General features: G+C 44.6%; 1 protein-coding gene and 1 pseudogene across 8 annotated transcripts in view; one reads left to right on the plus strand and one right to left on the minus strand.

The window, feature by feature from the left end:
* LOC112069704 (poly(rC)-binding protein 2) overlaps positions 1 to 3065 on the plus strand; it is a 16819-nt gene extending 13754 nt beyond the window's left edge. For 5 of the 8 annotated variants that reach the window (XM_070438666.1, XM_070438668.1, XM_070438667.1 and 2 more), the window contains 2 exons: positions 47 to 216; positions 2619 to 2887. In XM_070438666.1, the coding sequence (XP_070294767.1) occupies positions 47 to 216; positions 2619 to 2655 (207 nt within the window). In that variant the 3' untranslated portion in view covers positions 2656 to 2887. Of the gene's footprint in view, positions 1 to 46; positions 217 to 2618 lie in introns of all 8 variants that reach the window. The other 3 variants (XM_024137077.2, XM_024137080.2, XM_024137081.2) reach the window with 1 other exon arrangement.
* A 945-nt stretch (positions 3066 to 4010) lies between these two features.
* LOC112069711 (mitogen-activated protein kinase kinase kinase 12-like) overlaps positions 4011 to 22757 on the minus strand; it is a 42175-nt pseudogene continuing 23428 nt past the window's right edge.

Below are 22757 nucleotides of genomic sequence, written 5' to 3' on the forward strand. Positions count from 1 at the left end.
CTAGTTGATTGGCTTAACTGATTTCCTGTTCCTCCCCTCCCTCCAGTTGATTGGCTGCATAATTGGTCGCCAGGGTTCTAAGATCAATGAGATCCGTCAGATGTCGGGTGCCCAGATAAAGATCGCCAACCCCGTGGAGGGCTCCGCAGACAGACAGGTCACCATCACTGGTTCTGCTGCCTCCATCAGCCTGGCAGAGTACCTCATCAACGCCAGGTCAGACACAACATCACAGTTAGATCAAATACCAATCTGTTGTCCTAGAGTCAGGGATAGATCGACTTGGCCGTTGCAAAATTCCAGAAACGTTCCCAAAATTCCTAGGATGTAGGTTTCCCTGTTGGAGGACTTCCTGCATGTTCCCTCCTGATTCCTGGACTCCTCCAACCGGTGGATTTTGGCTTCTGGCACATTCTTGACTTTTAGTTTCTTGTCTTGGTTGGCGGAGCAGGCTTTTGATCCGGCCCAACAGTAACTAACACAGAGTTGGGTTGGAACAGAAGCCTGCAGCTCTCCCAGTATTCTACCATGCCCTTTCTGGTACCAACCCACCACCCTGCACCACTGTACTTGGGCCGTTGACATTTGGGTGCCTCCCAGCAATACAGTACAATGTGTTTGTGTTCGACTGACTGCCTAACCTCCCAACACCAACCTCTATATCATGTACTGTTATTGTACTGGCTCTGCTGAATAGTTCAGTGTGTTTTGAGGGCATCAGTTTTAAACAAGACAGTGAACATAAATCATTAATCTTGATCACATAATGAGTAGCTATTTGGGATTCAAGGTGATTTGTAGATCAGCGACTCTGTGCAGTCCGGCTGCAACCTTGTCTGTCTCAAACACGCACACTGTTTCTAGAAACATGAGTCAGACTTCTAATGATGTCATCTTCCCGTGTACTCACTGGCGGCTGCTATGCCTAGTTGTCCTTTTGCCTTGTCTATCAGACTCTCACCCCCCTCATCCCCCTCCCTGACTGTTGGTCTGTTTCCCTCTCTTTCCCCTGACTGTCAGTCTGTCCCCCCAACCCTCATCTCTCCCTTCATACTCACCAGCCTTCCCTGTAACCCGTCCCGACTGTCCCTCTTCTTCCTTGTCTCTGTTGTTTCTACAGCGTAGAGTCCTCTAAATTCTCCTCCTCGAACCCTGAACAGACTCACAGCACCAGCCTCCTCTGCCCTCCTCTTCTCTCCACTACTACCACCTCCTCTCCTGCTGCCACTTCCTCTACTGCTTCCTCCTCCTCCTCCTCTTCTTCCTCCTGTTTGGCGCCCCCTTCCTCCATCTCTCTGTCCTTGTTGGTTCCTCCAGGCACTCCCTCCTCTGACTCCCCTACTATCCCCTGTGTCTCCAGTCTGCTCAGTCTTAAGCCCCTCCCCCTCCTGGCCCTCCACTCAGCCAATCCCGAGCCAAAGCTCTCCCCAGAGCTGGGTTCCAAGTCTAAGAGGCGAAGGCTTTCCCCTTACTAACACTACAGACATTAAGTATGTCCCAAATGACACTCTATTTCCTGTATAGTGCTCTACTTTTGACCAGGGCCCTATGCGGAATAGTGTGCTGATTGGGACATAGTCAAGCTTAGTATTGTCTGTACTGGGTCTCGCTCTACTGTTGTACCTGGCTGTGCATCACGCTTCTTAACTTTAAAGTAAAAAAATGTAATGAAAACGCCACACTTAAAAAAAAAATTTAAAAAAAGAAAGCTAAATGCCCAGATGTGGCCTGAGATCTCGTCCCCATGTGTTGTGGGTCCCACTGCTTGGTTTGTCACCTTCACCAAAGGACTCTTGAGTCCTTGGTCTTTCTATCTAAAGACACTGCATCAGCATGGACACTCTGTTCTCAGACTGACTCACTTATTGACACAAATCGTCTGGTTGGTTTTCTCTTCTTGCTGTAAGCTCAGGTAACACCTTTCATGTCCTCTTTATATTGAGATCTCAAACTGGATTTCATTTATTCTGAGGAAAAGATCGGAATATGAACTTTGCCATACCTGGGTAATACGTGTGGTAGCTAGTTACATTTGTTGTAAACTGTTTATTATAATGCTGACATCCTTGATTTAACACATTTAGTGTAACATGTTTGATGTTCAAGTAGTCTCGTTGGGTGTAATGATCTCACTTTGATAGTTTATCCTCGGGTATCATATGTTATCTAATTTAAATCACCCTCGTTTTGGGTCATTGGACCTCTACGACTTCAGGAAATTGATGTCTTCGTAACTGAAGTAGTTTAGAATGAGTGAATCGAGCCATAGACCTACTGCATGGCCAGCTCAACTGCTGCTCACCGCTGCTTTACAATCCTTTAGTACTGGGCAGAAGTCATCGACAACAATTCAGAGTACAGGAAAGAAGTTGAATGAATTGTTAGCACTTAGGATGTGATGTCAAGGAAATGGTATCCTCTCAGCTGATTTTTGTATTTTAATCAACAGAGGGGGTTTGTTGTTATTGGGTTCATGTTTTGCATTGTGAATTGTAAGAAGCTTTGGTGAGTTTGTAAAAGTTTTAAATTGTAAAAAAGGTTTTATCGTGTCTGATCTGAAACACACAGCTTGGCTTATTCTCTCCCCCTTCGATCTCTCAATGTGTGTCTCTCTCCAGGCTCTCATCTGAAGCAACAGGACTGGCGACCAACTGATAGAACAGGCTCTGCATAGATGTGATCTGCACTAACCCCCCCCTCCACATTTTACCTTCTACCACTCATCGCTCCATCACTCAGCTCTCTCCTTTAAAGGCGTAAATGCAACTATCCAACATAGTTTAACCTTTTTTTTTTTTGTCGTTTAAAAATCACACCGCCCACCCATTTAAAAAAAATATATATATATATAATTTGTTTATCTGCATTCATTGTTTTTATGAAGAAAACTATTTGGTTTTTAAGTCCCTTTGAGCCCCGGTTGACATTTTTAATGATTTATTCTTAGATAATTGTATTTTTTGGGGAATGAAAGCTCTCTTTGTCTGTCTTTAAACTGTCACAAAAGACTAGATAGAGGAGAATAATCTGAAGGTTTAATTCTGTAAAAGTTAGATATTTTTTTTCTTTTAAAAATGAAAAGGATAAAAAAAATAAATGTCTCTAAAATAAAAATAGATTGACTGTTTTTTCCCCTGCATATTTAACCCCCCCCCCCCCCCTAGTCATTTTATCCATTGAATATCTGCAAAAACTCACCTTGGTTTAATGTTTGTCACCAAAGGGGGAAACATGGAGCTTGTGCTGTCATCACTGCTGGTATTTTGGGTATGACATATCTCTAACAGTACTCGAAGACGTGGCTATTGCATTAATGGAAAATACTTTAAAACCGCGTACAAACACATTTCACCTTAACCTTTTTTTTTTTTCTTGTCATTCCTATTTTTCTATCTTCCCTTTTACCCCGTGTCATATGTTCAGGATGTATCCCAAATTGCACACTAGTTCCTATGTAGTGCACTATTAACGTAATGAGGGTGCCATTTGGTGCGCCGACTATATTGCTGGGGGTCGGAAGGCTGTTGGGGGTTCTGCTCGAGGGCTAGGAAGCATGGAGGACGATCCTCATTTTTTTTTTTTTTTAAAGATAATACCACACAAAAAAAAGGTTGCAATATGTGTTTTAAATGGAGGAAATCATTTTTTTTAACTACCAAAGGGGATCGAATCCTGAATAATGACAGGCGTGTGTGTCTAAGTGTGAGGAGAGAAACTAAGATATTATGGATGATCGTTATTAAGCTGAAACTGAGACAAAGAAAAGGGTGTTTTAAATTGGTTAACACTAGTTTCCTGCTCTTTGCTGAAGTCAGAATTTATTTTTTATTATTTGCAGGAAATAAATCTTTTGTGCACGTTTTTTGGAAAGACTGTAGACCTGGGTGCCACCACATTGTTAAAATAAACTACAGAAATAAAGATGTGAACTGCTCGAACTACAAGATCTAGGTCTTTGTGTTGCTTCATTGTGGGGGGGGGCGGGTTATAGGGATGTCAAATATATTTCATAAAGGTTATTTCCATTTCACAATGAACTATTATTCTACTCTATGCATTCTGTTATCTGGACTGGTCCCTGCTACACTTCTATAAAAATCATTCTCCATTAATAACCAACACTGAAACATTGCCAGTTTTTGAACAGTGAGTTTATTTTTTATTTTTTATTATTTCTTAATTTGTTTCTTAAATATATTTATTGTACACAGATACAATACATAATGCAATATAAAACAAACATTTCTTTTTCATAAAGGAGGAGTCTGTTTTTGATTCAGCATTACGGAAACGAGCCTGATCCCAGATCTGTTTATAACGCTCTTGCCAAACATTGGTGTTCCTGACAATGACCATTGGAGTTTGTAAGACAATACTAACAAACAGATCTGGGACCAAGGCAAATTTGGAAACATACAAGAATGACCCTCTATTTCTCCAGTCACCAGAGGGCATTGATCTTTGCTGTATTGGCAACAAAACAATTAATTATTTATCTGTTTAATGACATCTGTCTGGATGTCATTCAGCATAAGACCTAGTAGTTAATGAAGTTAATGCTTGACTTGATGGGACAGAATACATTCTGAGATCAGAACATTCAAAATAAACACTATAAAACCTTAATATATTAAGGAGCTGCCATTTTATAGCTTATCAAATGGAACCTGCTGAGTCATCCCGATAGAGTAGACTGCGAAGTCGGAGTGGAATCCTCAATGCTACAGAGGATTTAATGGAGGCTGTTCAAACATGGGCCTCTATTGCGTCCCAGTTCTGCCCCAGTTTACACTTCCACACTCCTCCCTATGGATCAAAACAAAAAATTGGTCTGGTTGATGGTGGTTCCACCATCTTTCTTACACCAGTCCTTTCCTTTTCAATACATGAAGGGAAATGAACAGGTGCACATTTAGGGAAGGGTGGAGAATCGGGACGCATCCTTAGTTGACAGGAAACTAACTAGTTGCCAGGTAACTAGTTAGGAACAAACTCATCTGTTGCTGTTGAGTTGGATAGTTTCCATAGAGATGGATAGATAGGTCATTGGTGAGTGGTGGTGATGTCATAGAACTAGAATCCCTTTAGATTCTGTTTCTATGGGTGATAAGTCCCTTTGATCTGAGCCTCATGCTCTGACTGACATCTGCATTTGGACAGGAAATACAATCCAACCCATACATACTATATTACAAGCATGCTCTAGTGATCTATCTGTACACTTCTAGATGCACATGGTCTGTGATCGAGGCTTCGTCCCTAATGGCTCCCTATTCCTTAAGAAGTGCGCTACTTTTGACCCAGAGCTGTGGGGAAAAGTAGTGCACTATATAGGGATAAGGATGCCATTTGAGATTTGACCTGAGGTTTTGTTCTCAAAGGTATCCTAGTAGGTGGTATTGCATTTTAATACAGTATAAACACTGCAATACCAAAGAAATACAATAGTTGATCTACAAAAACATGTCAAGACAGACCCTGAAAGAAAGGGGCTGGGCTATAGGTTAGTTTTGCTCCATGCTGCAGCCAGGGGAATGATTCTGAGTTTGTGGACATATTGCTTGTTCTTTAGCTATTATTGTTCTGTTCTCCAGCCTGTGTCTTAATGCCAAAGAAATAGAAGTACTAGATTCGATTCTATTTCTATGCTTACTAATGCCCTGTCATTATGAACAGCATCCGGTACCAGTCCAATATAATTTCTATGTTATAGAATATCTATGTTCAGATTCAGTAGGCAGCTGTTGAACGTTTCAGATAGAAATGTCATGAATAGAGCTGACATGATTTCTTTGTTGTCAGAGAGGCATGCTTGTTCTATATAACATATTTCTATCTGAGCATTCCACAACATTGTGCCCTGCTTAACGCAACCCAGTTCTGCAACGGAAACCGTTTACCGTTTACTCTAGGAGCCAAACGGAAGCAAACGGAATGAAACGGGGAGGGAGGGACCTACCTGAATTTGCCCAATAGAAAGTCTTGTTTTCGTTGCACAACGGTTTCCGTTATGAATACACCCCTGTTCTGTCTGGTACAATACAATACCGCCCTCTAGTGTAACACATCAGTCAGCACCATTACATGATACAGTGGTAACATTTTAACTCATACAAATGATATTTCTTCCTTGTATAGTGTGTCAAGAGGTCAGATATTTACATACAGTTAATGTTAACATAAATAAAATACAAAATTGTATACAAAATTAGAACAACAAAATCCCTGATGCAAAACAATAAATACATGAAATTGTAAACAACTTAAAAAATTATGTAGACATTGATTTTCTCTTATACTCAATAAATAAATGAAATGACACTCAGTGCATAATGCTGGTGAGGAAACACAGGAATTTGAACATAAATAATCACTACAAATGAAGTAAACATTAAGTGCAAAAAAAAAAAAAAACATTAGGTGCCTCACCGATGATGTGGACATTGACAATTGGAAGGTGTAATGACACTAATATCGTGAAATCTGAATGGGAGACAGTTACATAGGTAGATGTTGAAATATGACACTTTTTTAAAATATTTTTTTTTACAAAATCAATAAGTAAGAAACCACAGGGTGGATAGTGAAGGAATCACTACAACATGTAGACATTATATCAATAGTCTGGTGGTGCAGAGGTCACTGTAGGTAAGGTGAGTTGAAGTGTTTTTGCAAGACTGGGTTTGGGGAGTGTTAGCATGGTCCAAGACCAGTTTGTGTGTTCTAATGGAGTTGGCAAGGAAGCAGAAACAGATCTGGAATTAAGCTAGTCGAGTAGGGCTGGTGAGTAGGACTGGTGAGTAGAGCTGGGAGTAGGGCTGGGGGGTAGGGCTGGTGAGTAGGGCTGGGGAGTAGGGCTGGTGAGTAGGGCTGGGGAGTAGGGCTGGGGGTAGGGCTGGTGAGTAGGGCTGGGGGAGTAAGGACTGGGGAGTAGGACTGGGGAAGTAGGACTGGGGGAGTAGGACTGGGGTAGTAGGACTGAGGGAGTAGGACTGGGGGAGTAGGGCTGTGGGGAGTAGGACTGGGGGAGTAGGACTGGGGAGTAGGACTGGGGATTGGGGAGTGGGATTGGGGAGTGGGACTGGGGGAGTAGGACTAGGGGAGTAGGACTAGGGAGTGGGGCTAAGATCTGCGTCTGGTCTCCTCACCAGTTGGTGCTGGGGGGCCTATGGTGCTGGGGCTCTGTGCAGCCTGAGTGGTCCAGCTCTGCACTGTCACAGTCAGAGTCATCATACAGGCCCTGGGTTAGAGGAATAGAGGGAGAGGTCGAGTTAGACAATGGCAATGGGCTAGCTATCTCACCTTCATATTAGCCTGGATACCAGTCTGCTTGTGCTATCATTCCACTCTGGAACGATAGCACAAACAGACCGGTACCCAGGCTACCTGAGCATTACCTGGTTTGTAAATATTCTGTCCCCCTAAAACTGGGCCCTAGTGATCAGGGAAAACGAAGATCCCTACACTAGAGAAAAATCCAAATGGAACCATATGTTCTGTAATAGGGATGTTGGCCCTATAACGATGAGAGAATGTATTATATTGGAATTCCTGCTCTCCTCATTTCTCTGTCGTGTATGGCTAAACATAACAGTTCCCATGGTAACCCCACCTCACAGTTCTAGTTGTCATAGTAACCCTACCTCGTAGTTTCAGTTCCAGTCGTATAGTTGTCATAGTAACCTGAGCCCTACCTACCTCGTAGTTCTGCCCCGTGTTGAGCTGGGTCTTGACCTGGCGTATGGCGGCCTCCTTCTCTGATAAACCGTCGGCCGGGTCGAGGGCGGGGTCGGCAGGGATCTCCGACCCCTGGGACAGAAGGTCGTCGCTCTTGTCGTCCAGCCGCTCGTCTGTGTTGGTACTGACCACGTCCGGCGTGCCGCTGTGGGAGTGGTCACTGGTGTTGCCCTCCTCTCCGTCCGACACGGACACGGCAGACAGGTTCTCAGAGCTGAAGGTGGACAGGGACTGGCACTTGGTGATGCTTACCGGTCGACTGCATGAGGAAGACAACAGGAGCAGGACATAGATTAAATCCTTGGGCTCTCATAGACACAAGCTCAATTTTGATATACCAAGAGGTTATTTCTGCTGGACTATGTACTACTATAGAATCATGACTATATACTGTATAATATATAAGATGTATATTCTTACCGTCTCCGTGGTAACTCCACCTCACTGTCCACCTCTCCCTCCTCTTCCTCTGAGGACACACCACGTCTCTGCAGAAGTAAAGGGAAGATATGTAAGTGAAAAGGAAAGATAAGAGGAAATCAAACTACAGTAGGATATCTGGTCAGGAGAATTCTTGGTTCTAGGTTAGTTAGTATAACTGGCCAGGAGAATCTCTTGTTTCTAGGTTAGTTAGTAATCTGGTCAGGAGAATCTCTTGGTTCTAGGTTAGTTAGAAAACTGGTCAGGAGATATCCCTGGTTCTAGGTTAGTTGTATATCTGGTCAGGAGAATCTCCTGGTTCTAGGTTGTTAGTATATCTGGTCAGGAGAATCTCTTGGTTCTAGGTTAGTTAGTATAACTGTCAGGAGATCTCTTGTTTCTAGGTTAGTTAGATATCTGGTCAGGGAATCTCTTGTTTCTAGGTTAGTTAGGTATAACTGGCCAGGAGAATCTCTTGGTTCTAGGTTAGTTAGTATAACTGGTCAGGAGAATCTCGGTTCTGTTAGTTAAGTATAACTGGTCAGGAAATCTCTTGTTTCTGGTTAGTTAGTATAACTGGTCAGGAGAATTTCTTGTTTCTAGGTTAGTTAGTATAACTGGTCAGGATAATCTCTTGTTTCTAGGTTAGTTAGTATATCTGGTCAGGAGAATCTCTTGTTTCTAGGTTAGTTAGTATAACTGGCCAGGAGAATCTCTTGGTTCTAGGTTAGTTAGTATATCTGGTCAGGAGAATCTCTTGGTTCTAGGTTAGTTAGTATAATGGTCAGGAGAATCTCCTGGTTCTAGGTTAGTTAGTATAACTGGCCAGGAGAATCTCTTGGTTCTAGGTTAGTTAGTATAACTGGTCAGGAGAATCTCCGGTTTCTAGGTTAGTTAGTATAACTGGTAGGAGAATCTCTTGTTTCTAGGTTAGGTAGTATAACTGGTCAGGAGAATCTCTTGGTTTCTAGTTAGTTAGTATACTGGTCAGGATATATCTTGTTTCTAGGTTTAGTTAGTATATCTGGTCAGGAGATCTGTTGTTTCTAGGTTAGTTAGTATAATGGTCAGGAGAATCTCTGTTTCTAGGTTAGTTAGTATATCTGGTCAGGAGAATCTCCTGGTTCTAGGTTAGTTAGTATAACTGGTCAGGAGAATCTCTTGTTTTCTAGTTAGTTAGTATAACTGGTCAGGAGAATCTCCTGGTTCTAGGTTAGTTAGTTATTGGTCAGGAGAATCTCTTGGTTCTAGGTTAGTTAGTATAACTGGTCAGGAGAATCTCTGGTTCTAGGTTAGTTAGTTAACTGGTCAGGAGAATCTCCTGGTTCTAGGTTAGTTAGTATATCTGGTCAGGAGAATCTCCTGGTTCTAGGTTAGTTAGTATAACTGGTCAGGAGAATCTCTTGTTTCTAGGTTAGTTAGTATAACTGGTCAGGAGAATCTCCTGGTTCTAGGTTAGTTAGTATAACCGGTCAGGATAATCTCTTGTTTCTAGGTTAGTTAGTATAACTGGTCAGGAGAATTCTTGTTTCTAGGTTAGTTAGTTTAACTGGTCAGGAGAATCTCCTGGTTCAGGTTAGTTAGTATATCTGGTCAGGAGAATCTCTTGTTTCTAGGTTAGTTAGTATAACTGGTCAGGAGAATCTCTTGTTTCTAGGTTAGTTAGTATAACTGGTCAGGAGAATCTCCTGTTTCTAGGTTAGTTAGTATAACTGGTCAGGATAATCTCTTGTTTCTAGGTTAGTTAGTATAACTGGTCAGGAGAATCTCTTGTTTCTGAGTTAGTTAGTATAACTGGTCAGGAGAATCTCTTGTTTCTAGGTTAGTTAGTATACTGTTCAGGAGAATCTCCTGGTTCTAGTTAGTTAGTATAAACTGGTCAGGAAATAATCTCTTGTTTCTAGGTTAGTTAGTATAACTGGTCAGGAGAATCTCTTGTTTCTAGGTTAGTTAGTATAACTGGTCAGGAGAATCTCTTGTTTCTAGGTTAGTTAGTATAACTGGTCAGGAGAATCTCTTGTTTTAGGTTAGTTGTATAACTGGTCAGGAGAATCTCTGGTTCTAGGTTAGTTAGTATAACTGGTCAGGATAATCTCTTGTTTCTACGTTAGTTAGTATAACTGGTCAGGAGAATCTCCTGGTTCTAGGTTAGTTAGTATATCTGGTCAGGAGAATCTCTTGTTTCTAGGTTAGTTAGTATAACTGGTCAGGAGAATCTCCTGGTTCTAGGTTAGTTAGTATAACTGGTCAGGAGAATCACCTGGTTCTAGGTTAGTTAGTATTTTATAGCCACCAGATACCATCCATCGGCCGTACTACTGATGACTACCTGTTTGCGTGTGACTTGTTTCCGGTAGAGCAGTGCTGCGGGTGTGAGGTGTTGGCTCCTGGGTGACCTGATGATCCCTGTGCCCTCCTCCTTGTCCTCCCCGTCCTGAAGTAACCTTCTGGGCCTCCCAGCACCGACCCCCTCCCTGCCGCTGCCCCCTCCCACAGGGGGAGTCTGGGCTGCTGGAGAACGGTATGGAGGCCGCGTCCTCGCTGGGGGTGTTGCTAAGCGGTGGGGTCTCTGTCTGGTCGTCTGTCCCCACCCCTCCATCCTCCGTCCCTCCTCCTCCACACCTCCTCCTCCACCTGTAAGTCATTCATACCAACCAGCATCAGTTTCCTACTTTCCTAAATACAGAAGACTATAAACCATAACTGACTATATTTACACTATATTTATTTGCACTATATTTATTTACACAAATGTATTTACAACTACAGTTATTTACACTATTTATTTAACCAAAATGTATTTCACTATTTTATATCCACTATATTTATTTGCACTCTATTTATTTACGTATTGTTTGGCTCATCATGTCTTGGTATGTGTGTCCTGTGACTATCTACAGTGATGTGTGGTCCTGTGACTATCTACAGTGATGTGTGTCCTGTGACTATCTATAGTGATGTGTGGTCCTGTGACTATATCTACAGTGATGTGTGGTCATGTGACTATTCTACAGTGATGTGTGTCCTGTGACTATCTACAGTGATGTGTGTCCTGTGACTATCTACAGTGATGTGTGTCCTGTGACTATCTACAGTGATGTGTGTCCTGTGACTATCTACAGTGATGTGTGTCCTGTGACTATCTACAGTGATGTATGCGGTAAATTATGGGCTGGTTTCTCCGACACAGAGAAATATCCTAAAATGTAGTCTTTATCTTTGTACGGTAAAACAGCCTTAAATGTATGTCAGGTATCCCTGTATACAGTGCATTCGGAAAGTATTCAGACCCCTTCACTTTTTCCACATTTTGTTACGTTACGTTATTCAGACCCTTTACTCAGTACTTTGTTGAAGGACATTTGGCAGTGATTACAGCCTCAAGTCTTCTTGGGTATGACGCTACAAGCTTGGCACACCTGTATTTGGGGAGTTTCTTCCATTCTTCTCTGCAGATCCTCTCAAGCTCTGTCAGGTTGGATGGGGAGCGTCGCTGCACAACTATTTTCAAGTCTCTCCAGAGATGTTCAATTGGGTTCAAGTCCGGGCTCTGGCTGGGCAACTCAAGGACATTCAGAGATTTGTCCCAAAGCCACACCTGCGTTGTCTTGGCTGTGTGATTAGGGTCGTTGTCCTGTTGGAAGTTGAACCTTCGCCTCAGTCTGAGATCCTGAGCGCTCTGGAGAAGGTTTACATCAAGGATCTCTCTGTACTTTGCTCTGTTCATCTTTCCCTCGATCCTGACTAGTCTCCCAGTCCCTGCTGCTGAAAAACATCCCCACAGCATGATGCTGCCACCACCATGCTTCACCGTAGGGATGGTGCCAGGTTTCCTCCAGACGTGACGCTTGGCATTCAGGCCAAAGAGTTCAATCTTGGTTTCATCAGACCAGAGAATCTTGAATCATGCTTCTCATGGTCTGAGTGTCCTTTATGTCCAAGCAGGCTGTCCTTCTGGAAGGTTCTCCAATGTCCACAGATGAACTCTGGAGCTCTGAGTGACCATCGGGTTCTTGGTCACCTCCCTAACCAAGGCCCTTCTCCCCCGATTGCTCAGTTTGGCCTGGCAGCCAAACTGAGGAAGAGGCTTGGTGGTTCCAAACTTTTTCCATTTAAGAATGATGGAGGCCCCTGTGTTCTTAGGGACCTTCAAGGCGGCATACATGTTTTGGTACCCTTCCCCAGATCGGTGCCTCGACACAATCCTGTCTCGGAGCTATACGGACAATTCATTCGACCTCATAGCTTGGTTTTTGCTCCAACATGCACTGTCAACTGTGGGACCTTATATAGACAGGTGTGTGCCTTTCCACATAATGTCCAATCAATTGAATTTACCAAAGATGGACTCCAATCAAGTTGTAGAAACATCTCAAGGATGATCAATGGAAACAGGATGCACCTGAGCTCAATTTCGAGCCTCATAGCAAATGGTCTGAATACTTATGGAAATAATGTATCTGATTTTTATTTTTAATACATTTGCAAAACTTTCTAAAAACCTGTTTTATCTTTGAGACTATGGGGTATTGTGATGTCATTATGGGGAATTGTGATGTCATTATGGGGTATTGTGATTTCATTATGGGGTATTGTGTGTAGATTGATGAGGAAATATTTTAATTGAATCCTTTTTAGAATAAGGCTGTAACGTAACAACATTTGGAAAAAGTGAAGGGGTCTGAATACTTTCAGAATGCACTGTATACAAATGTTCCTATCGGACAATATTAATCCTATAAATTCACCTCCTCCCAGGCCTGCGGAGGCGCTCTGGCTACCCCCTCTCTCCAGACCAGGTCTCTCCAGTCCCCTACGGCGGCCCTCAGCCTCCATGGTGGTAGAGATGAGGTCTGGGCTGGATGAAGACATCTTCTTCAGCAGCAGATCATGCTGGAGACCTCTCAGAGCTGCGCTGGGGTCCAGATGCTGCTTGCTGCTGGGGGAAGAATACATCTTTATTGTGGGCCCTGAAGGGCGATTTGGTTGCAGCAAAATTACACTCTGGCTCTATCTCAATTTGTCGTTTTGCGATTCCTCGCATTCTTCTCAATTGTATTGGAGAAGATAGTTGAATAGAAGGGCCCTCCTCTTCGACCTTCGACCTCTAATAGGTTTTGAGAAGAAGGCAAGCACAGAGGATGTTAGGAATCCAGGAAAGATTCCTTGAGATAGCGACAGACTGGACACAATGATAAATAAAACATTTATATAAATGTCTTATATTAAACAAATTCATCCAACCACACATCCAGTATGGAGAGTTGTCAACATAAATACCTGGGTGTGGAGGTGGTGTTGGAGGTGGTCAGAGACGTAGTATTAGCCAGACCCAGTGTGGACGATAACGCAGCCTTTAGCCCAGCTAGGTCTCCGCTGCTGCCCTTCCCTGTCTTCCTGTAGCGGGGCTTGGCCCGACGTGACCTCCCCGGGGACGTGGATCCCTTCTGGGGGCAGGAGGGGATGGTCACCTGGGTCATGGAGGAGTCCAGCTTGGGAAGGATCACCTCTGACTTCAACAGGTCTGGTCTACTGGAACAACACAGTGGATTCACAGTGAGTAAAGTCTTAGTTTCTCTACACTGAGCATGGCTCAATAAAGTCAGTCAAGTTGTCCGCCTTACTAGCTCTGGCTTTGCTGATAGCTATTTTATTGAGGAAAAATGTACTTACTATGACTAGGTTATGTGGTTGTCCCACCTACACTACCATTCAAAAGTTTGGGGTCACTTAGAGATGTCCTTGTTTTTGAAAGAAAAGCAATTTTTTTTGTCCATTAAAATAACATCATATTTATCAGAAATACAATGTGGACATTGTTAATGTTGTAAATGACTGTTGTAGCTGGAAACGGCAGATTTTTAAAATGGAATATCTACATAGGCGTACAGAGGCCCATTATCAGCAACCATCACTCCTGTGTTCCAATGGTACGTTGTGTTAGCTAATCCAAGTTAATCAATTTAAAAGGCTAATTGATCATTAGAAAACCCTTTTGCAATTATGTTAGCACAGCTGAAAACTGTGTTGTCCTGATTAAAGAAGCAATAAAACTGGCCTTATTTAGACTAGTTGAGTATCTGGAAGCATTAGCATTTGTGGGTTCGATTACAGGCTCAAAATGGCCAGAAACAAAAAACTTTCTTCTGAAACTCATGTCTATTCTTATTCTGAGAAATGAAGGCTATTCCATGTGAGAAATTGGCAACAAACTGAAGATCTTGTACAACGCTGTGTACTACTCCCTTCACAGAACAGCGCAAACTGGCTCTAACCAGAATAGAAAGAGGAGTGGGAGGCTCCAGTGCACAACTGAGCAAGAGGACAAGTACATTAGTGTCTAGTTTGAGAAACAGACACCTCACAAGTCCTCAACTGGCAGCTTCATTAAATAGTACCCGCAAAACACCAGTCTCAACATAAACAGTGAAGAGGCGACTCCGGGATGCTGGCCTTCTAGGAAGCATTCCCAGCATCCCTAAAATTGCTGACGCTTCAGATACTAAACTAGTCTAAAGAAGACCAGTTTTATTGCTTCTTTAATCAGGACAACAGTTTTCAGCTGTGCTAACATAATTGCAAAAGGGTTTTCTAATGATCAATTAGCCTTTTAAAATTATAAACTTGGATTAGCTAACACAACGTACCATTGGAACACAGGAGTGATGGTTGCTGATAATGGGCCTCTGTACGCCTATGTAGATAGTCCATAAAAAATCTGCCGTTTCCAGCTACAAAAGTCATTTACAACATTAAAAATGTCTACACTGTATTTCTGATCAATTTGATGTTATTTTAATCGACAAAAAAATTTGCTTTTCTTTCAAAAACAAGGACATTTCTAAGTGACCCCAAACTTTTAAACGGTAGTGTAAAAAGGTTCCAAAAGAGTTCTTCGGTTGTCCCCCTTTTTGGTTCCAGGTAAAAACACATTTTCTCCCCAGGTAGAACCCTTTTTGGTTCCAAGTAGAACCCTTTTTGGTTCCACATAGAACCTTCTGTGGAAAGGGTTCTACATGGAACTCAAAAAGCTTCTACCTGGAGCCAAAAAGGGTTCTTCGAAAGGGTTTTCCTATGGCGACAGTCGAAGAACCCTTTTAGGTTATATATATATATATGCTAAACTCTTTAAAAAAAAAAGGKGCTATCTTCAGATGAATGCACTAACTGTAAGTTGCTCTGGATAAGATATCTGCTAAATGACTAAAATGTAGAGAAGAGAAATGAATGCAGCCGTTTCCTTTTCCCCTTGTATCCAAAGAAACTATCAACAGGAAGGACTCTGTACATGCCTATAACAAGTAATACTAGAATATAACTATGCCATGTTCGTTTTACCGCAATGTATTTCGGTAATCAAAACTATACTGACATGGATTGAACAACAAATCGTGACAAATTAGTGAGAAGTGTGAACATTTTGTTGGTTTCTCCCTCCTCAGTCTCACCTCTTGCTGTGCGCGGGAAGTTTCTGAGGTACGTTGCGTTTCTTGATGAGCTTCTCCATGGAGTTGGATGAGCGTTCTTGTCTGGAGCCGTGGTGTTTGATGCATCCTGGGTACTTCTTATCCAGTGACTGCTCCCTCCTGGGAAACACACAACATCGTTTTGTTAGTTTGTTAGTTCATTTCTAAGCCACAAAAAAACAAACATATTGTTGGTATTATATATTATAAACTGGGTGGTTCGAACCCTGAATGCTGATTGGCTGACAGCCATGCTATATCAGACCGTATATCACAGGTATGACAAAACATTTATTTTTACTGCTCTAATTACGTTGGTAACCAGTTTATAATAGCAATAAGGCACCTCGGGGGTTTGTGGTATGTGGCCAATATAGCACGGCTAAGGGCTGTGTCCAGGCACTCTGCATTGCGTAGTGCATAAGAACAGCCCTTAGTCGTGGTATATTGGCCAAATACCACACCCCCTCGTGCCTTATTGGTTAATTATACTATGTCTGCTATTCCGTCTAGCTCCATGTGACAGATGACGATGAGTATTGTATTCCCTCTAGCTCCATGTGACAGATGACGATGAGTATTGTATTCCCTCTAGCTCCATGTGGTAGAAATACGGATGAGTATTGTGTTCCCTCTAGCTCCATGTGACAGATGACGTTGAGTATTGTGTTCCCTCTAGCACCATGTGACAGATGATGATGAGTATTGTGTTCCCTCTAGCACCATGTGGTAGAATACGATGAGTATTGTGTTCCCTCTAGCTCCATGTGGTAGAATACGATGAGTATTGTGTTCCCTCTAGCTCCATGTGACAGATGACGATGAGTATTGTATACACAAGTTTCAAGTTTTAATGTCCTCAAAGTACAGCGAAATGCTTTTCTTGCAAACTCAAAACTCAACAATGCAATAATCTATATCAATGTAGAACTATAAAATACAGAAACAAAAACACATCAGATATACAAATAACAAATAACAACATGAGAAAGTAAGAAGTTATATACAGGGTCAGTTCCAATAGCATATTTACAATGAGCAGGGATATTGAAGTGATGGAGGTAGATGGGGAAAGTGGGATACCTAGTCAGTTGTACAACTGAATGCATTCAACTGAAATGTGGCTTCTGCATTAACCCAACCCCTCTGAATCAGAGACGTGCGGGGGGGAGGGGGGGGGGGGGGGCTGCCATAATCGACATCCACGTCTTTGGCGTGGGTTAACTGCCTTGTTCAGGGGCAGAATGACAGATTTTTACCTTGTCAGCTCAGGGGGTTTGATCCAGCAACCTTTTGGTAGATATGCAAGGGGTAAGGTGACTATATACAGGGTCAGTTCCAATACCATATTTACAATGAGCAGGGATTTTTAAAATTTTCCCTTTATTTAACTAGGCAAGTCAGTTAAAAACAAATTCTTATTTTCAATGACGGCCTAGGAACAGTGGGTTAACTGCCTTGTTCAGGGGCAGAACGACAGATTTTTTACCTTGTCAGCTCGGGGATTCGATCTTGCAACCTTTCAGTTACTAGTCCAACGCTCTAACCACTAGGCTACCTGCTGGTTACTAGTCCAACACTCTAACACTAGGCTACCTGCTGGTTACTAGTCCAACGCTCTAACCACTAGTCTACCTGCTGGTTACTAGTCCAACGCTCTAACCACTAGGCTACCTGTGGTTACTAGTCCAACGCTCTACCCACTAGGCTACCTGCTGGTTACTAGTCCAACGCTCTAACCACTAGGCTACCTGCTGGTTACTAGTCCAACGCTCTAACCACTAGGCTCCTGCTGGTTACTAGTCCAACGCTCTAACCACTAGGCTACCTGCTGGTTACTAGTCCAACGCTCTAACCACTAGGCTACCTGCTGGTTACTAGTCCAACGCTCTAACCACTAGGCTACTTGCCGCCCCGATACTGGAGTGATGGAGGTAGATATGTTTAGGGTTAAGGTGACTAGGCATCAGGATGTATGAAAAAAGCAGCATAAATTTTAATTGTCCTGTGAGTGTGCAGAGCCTGTGAGTGTGTAGAGTCCTGTGAGTGTGTAGAGTCCTGTGAGTGTGTCAGTGTGTAGGGTCCTGTGAGTGTTGTAGAGTCCTGTGAGTGTGTAGAGTCTGTGAGTGTGTAGAGTCCTGTGAGTGTGTAGAGTCCTGTGAGTGTGTAGGGTCCTGTGAGTGTGTAGAGTCCTGTGAGTGTGTAGAGTCTGTGAGTGTGTCTGTGTGGGTCCTGTGAGTGTGTAGAGTCCTGTGAGTGTGTAGAGTACTGTGAGTGTGTAGAGTCCTGTGAGTGTGTAGAGTCCTGTGAGTGTGTAGGGTCCTGTGAGTGTGTAGAGTCCTGTGAGTGTGTAGAGTCCTGTGAGTGTGTAGAGTCCTGTGAGTGTGTATAGTCCTGTGAGTGTGTAGGGTCCTGTGAGGTGTAGGGTCCTGTGAGTGTGTAGAGTCCTGTGAGTGTGTAGAGTCCTGTGAGTGTTAGAGTCCTGTGAGTGTGTAGGGTCCTGTGAGTGTGTAGAGTCCTGTGAGTGTGTAGAGTCCTGTGAGTGTGTAGGGTCCTGTGAGTGTGTAGGGTCCTGTGAGTGTGTAGAGTCCTGTGAGTGTGTAGGGTCCTGTGAGTGTGTAGGGTCCTGTGAGTGTGTAGGGTCCTGTGAGTGTGTAGAGTCCTGTGAGTGTGTAGAGTCTGTGAGTGTGTAGAGTCCTGTGAGTGTGTAGAGTCCTGTGAGTGTGTAGGGTCCTGTGAGTGTGTAGAGTCCTGTGAGTGTGTAGAGTCCTGTGAGTGTGTAGGTCCTGTGAGTGTGTAGGGTCCTTGAGTGTGTAGGGTCCTGTGAGTGTGTAGGGTCCTGTGAGTTGTGTAGAGTCCTGTGAGTGTGTAGGGTCCTGTGAGTGTGTAGGTCCTGTGAGTGTGTAGGGTCCTGTGAGTGTGTAAGAGTCCTGTGAGTGTGTAGAGTCCTGTGAGGTGTGTAGAGTCCTGTGAGTGTGTAGAGTCCTGTGAGTGTGTAGGGTCCTGTGAGTGTGCAGAGTCCTGTGAGTGTGCAGAGTCCTGTGAGGTGTGTAGGGTCCTGTGAGTGTGTAGAGTCCTGTGAGTGGTGTAGGGTCCTGTGAGTGTGTAGGGTCCTGTGAGTGTGCAGAGTTCTGTGAGTGTGTAGAGTCCTGTGGAGTGTGTGTAGAGTCCTGTGAGTGTGTAGGGTCCTGTGAGTGTGTAGGGTCCTGTGAGTGTGCAGAGTCCTGTGAGTGTGTAGAGGCCTGTCGGTGTGTAGAGTCCGTGTGAGTGTGGTAGAGTCCTGTGAGTGTGTAGAGTCCTGTGAGTGTGTAGGGTCCTGTGAGTGTGTAGAGTCCTGTGAGTGGTGTAGAGCCTGTGAGTGTGTAGGGTCCTGTGAGTGTGGCAGAGTCTGTGAGTGTGTAGAGTCCTGTGAGTGTGTAGAGTCCTGTGAGTGTGTAGGGTCCTGTGAGTGTGTAAGGGTCCTGTGAGTGTGCAGAGTCCTGTGAGTGTGTAGAGGCCTGTCGGTGTGTAGAGTCCTGTGAAGTGTGTAGAGTCCTGTGAGTGTGTAGAGTCCTTGTGAGTGTGGTGTGAGGGTCCTGTGGAGTGTGTAGAGTCCTGTGAGTGTGTAGAGTCCTGTGAGTGTGTAGGGTCCTGTGAGTGTGCAGAGTCCTGTGAGTGTGCAGAGTCCTGTGAGTGTGCAGAGCCCTTGCAATTTAGCTATTTAGTTAGCCATTTAGTTAGCTATTTAGTTAGCTATTTAGTTAGCCATTTTGTTAGCTATTTAGTTTGCTATTTAGTTAGCTATTTTGTTAGCTATTTAGTTAGCTATTTAGCAGTCTTATGGCTTGGGGATAGAAGCTGTTCAGGAGCCTGTTGGTGTCAGACTTGATGCACCGGTACCGCCTGCCATGTCGAAGCAGAGAGAACCGTCTAAAGCTTGGTTGTCTGGAGTCTTTAACGATTTTACCGGCCTGCCTTTCACACCGCTTGATATAGAGGTCCTGGATGGACCCAGTGATGTACTCAGCTATCTGCATCACCCTCTGTAGCACAATGCAATCGAGGGCGGTGCTGTTGCCATACCAAACAGTGATGCAGCTAGTCAAGATACTCTCAATGGTGCAGCTGTATAACTTTTTGAGGATTTGAGGGCCAATGCCAAACCTTTCCATTTCCTGAGGGGGAAGAGGTGCCGTAGCGCCTTCTCCACGACTGTACGCGTGTGAGTGGACCATTTTAAGTCTTTTGTGATTTGGACAATGCTGTGCATTGATTACARCTCAGTGTTCAACACCATTGTCCCCTCCAAGCTCGTCACCAAGCTTAAGACCCTGGGATTGAACACTTCCCTCTGCAACTGGATCCAGGACGACCTGACAGGCCGACCCCAGGTGGTGAGGGTAGGCAACACAACCYCCGCCATGCTGACCCTCAACACTGGGGCCCCCCAGGGGTGTGTGCTTAGTACTCTCCTGTACTTCCTGTTCACTCATGACTGCGTGGGACTCCGACACCATCATTAAGATTGCTGATGACATGACGGTGGTAGGCCTGATCGCTGGTGATGATGAGACAGCCTATAGGGAGGAGGTCAGAGACCTGGCAGTGTGGTGCCGGGACAACAACCTCTCCCTAAACGTCAGTAAGACCGGGGGGGGGCACACCCCCATCCACATCAACAGGGCTACAGTGGAGCGGGTTGAGAGCTTTAAGATGGATATTGTGTGTAAGGTGTGCAACAATAACTAGGATTATTACTTGAGTAGCTCCTTCTCCTTGAGTTCCAGCTGTAGCATAACAGCGTTGAGCTCCATGTAGAGGTTGTTGGCTCTCTCCAGCTTCCTCTCATAGTGCTCACGTATATCCAGGGCATGTCTGGTAGAGAGGGAGAGAGAAAGCCACGGGACAAACAGGGTTAATACAAACACATGACAGTACAGCTAGCTATTGATTTACTGTCTGTCTGTACGGTATTTATGTATCTACTGTAGCATTATTCCTGTATGTTCATTCGCTCCCTCACTAGCTCACTCATTCACTTAAATATGAATGAATTCATCCATCCATCCATCCATCCATCCATCCATCCATCCATCCATCCATCCATCCATCCATCCATCCATCCATCCATCCATCCATCTGACCTCTTCCTGTACCTGAGCTCCTCTTTGCGTCGTATAATCATCTCCTCGTCCAGTCTGTGTATACACGTCCCCTCTGACTTGATCTTCTCCAAAGTGTTGCTTCACACCTCCTCACGCCACTCTGCCCTGCAACACAGATACAGCAACAGACGCCGTGCCAGTTAAAACACAGCAACACAGATCATGTGCCGTTAAAACATAGCAACAAGATCATAGTGTCCGTTAAAACACAGCAACACAGATCATAAGTGTCCAGTCATAACAATTAGACAGCAGCATAGACATACCATGTGTGTCAGTCAAAATGAATCCATGTCACAGAGCATCTCAGAACACTTTCTGAAAGAAAATACACCGTGGACATTTTCCTGCCTGTGTACCATTCTGAAAGAAAATACACCGTGGACATTTTCCTGCCTGTGTACATTCTGACTTTGACAAGTGCCTCTTTAGCTGCTGTCCTGTCTAGTCTTGTCCAAGGACATAAGGGTTTTTAAGAGAGTGTTTGTGTGTGGTCGTGTGCACGTCCATTCGTCCGTCACGGTCAAATCTGTGTGTGTGTGGCTCTTGTTATTAAGCGGTAATGGTGTTTGAGAGCACTCTGCTCTGCCTTGCAGCCACCCCTCTCATCCCTCATTCCTTTATGTCCTCCTTGCCCTGCTCCCCTCCCTGCTCTCCTCCTCCCCCTCCCCCTCCCTGCCTCTCCTTCCCCTCCTCCTGCCTCTCCTCCCTCCTCCCCTCCTCCCTGCCTCTCCTTCCCTCCTCCCTGCCTCTCTTCCCCTCTCCCTGGCCTCTCCTTCTCCTCCCTGCCTCTCCTCCCCTCCTCCCTGCCTCTCCTTCCCCTGCCTCTCGTTTCGCCTCCTCCCCCTGCCTCTCTTCCCTCCTCCCTGCTCTCCTTCCGCTCCTCCCATCCTTCTCTCCACCTCTTCTCCTCTCCTCCCAACCCTTCTCCCTGCCTCTCCTCCCATTAAAGCAATCAATAGAATAGACTGTAGCGCTAATACTTCTTGCTGGCCATTACAAGAAAAATCCATTATGAGAGGAGAGGGGGAGAGGAGGAGAGGAGAGGGGAGGGTGGCAGAAAGAAAGAGAGAAGAAATGGAGGGGGCAGGATGGGTGAGTGAGAGGGCAGGAGTAAAGAAAAAGGGAAAGAGCGAGAATAAGGAGAGAGGCGAAACGCGAGGGGAGGAAGAGGAGAGGGGAGAGAGAATAAAGGAGGAAGTGAGAGGAGAAGACAGCGAGGGTAGGGAGGGAGAAGAGAAGAGGAGGAGAAGGGAGGGAGAGAGAAGAGAGAGAGAATAGGGAAGGAAGAGAAGGGAGAGAGAGGAGTAGGAAGGAGGAGAGGGAGAGAGAAGAGAGAGAAGAATGGAGGAAGAGGGGATAGAGAGGAGTTAAGGGAAGGAGAGAGGGAGAGAAGAAGAGAGAGAGAATAGGGAAGGAGGAGGGGGATGAGAGAGGAGTAGGGAAGGAGGAGAGGGAGAGAGAGTAGTAGGTGGAAGGAGGAAGAGGGAGAGAGAGGAGTAGGGAAAGGAAGAGAGGGGAGAGAGGAGTAGGGAGGAAGGAGAGGATAGGAGGAGTAGGGAGGAAAGGAGGGAGAAGAGAGGAGTAGGGAAGGAGGAGAGAGATAAGAGGGAAGTAGGGAAGGAGAGGAGTAGGGGAGGAGAGAGAGTAGGGAAGGAGAGAGGGAGAGAGGGAGGAGAGTAGGGAAGAGGAGAGAGAAGAGAGAGAGGGAGGAGAAGAGAAGAGAGAGAGTGAGGGAAGGAAAGAGTGGTAGAAGGAGAAGAGAGGGAAGGAGGAGAGGGAGAGAGGAAGAGTAGGGAGGAGAGGAGAGGAGAGAGAGGAGTAGGGAGGCAGGAGAGGGAGAGAGAAGAGAGGTAGGGAAGGAAGAGAGGGAGAGAGAAGAGTAGGGAAGGAGGAGAGGGAGAGAGAAGAGTAGGGAAGAGGAGAGGGAGAGAGAGGAGTAGGGAAGGAGGAGAGGGAGAGAGAGGAGTAGGGAAGGAGGAGAGGGAGA

This window comes from Salvelinus sp. IW2-2015, unplaced genomic scaffold (genome assembly GCF_002910315.2).
Source record: "Salvelinus sp. IW2-2015 unplaced genomic scaffold, ASM291031v2 Un_scaffold1085, whole genome shotgun sequence".
NCBI classification, from domain to species: Eukaryota; Metazoa; Chordata; class Actinopteri; order Salmoniformes; family Salmonidae; genus Salvelinus; species Salvelinus sp. IW2-2015.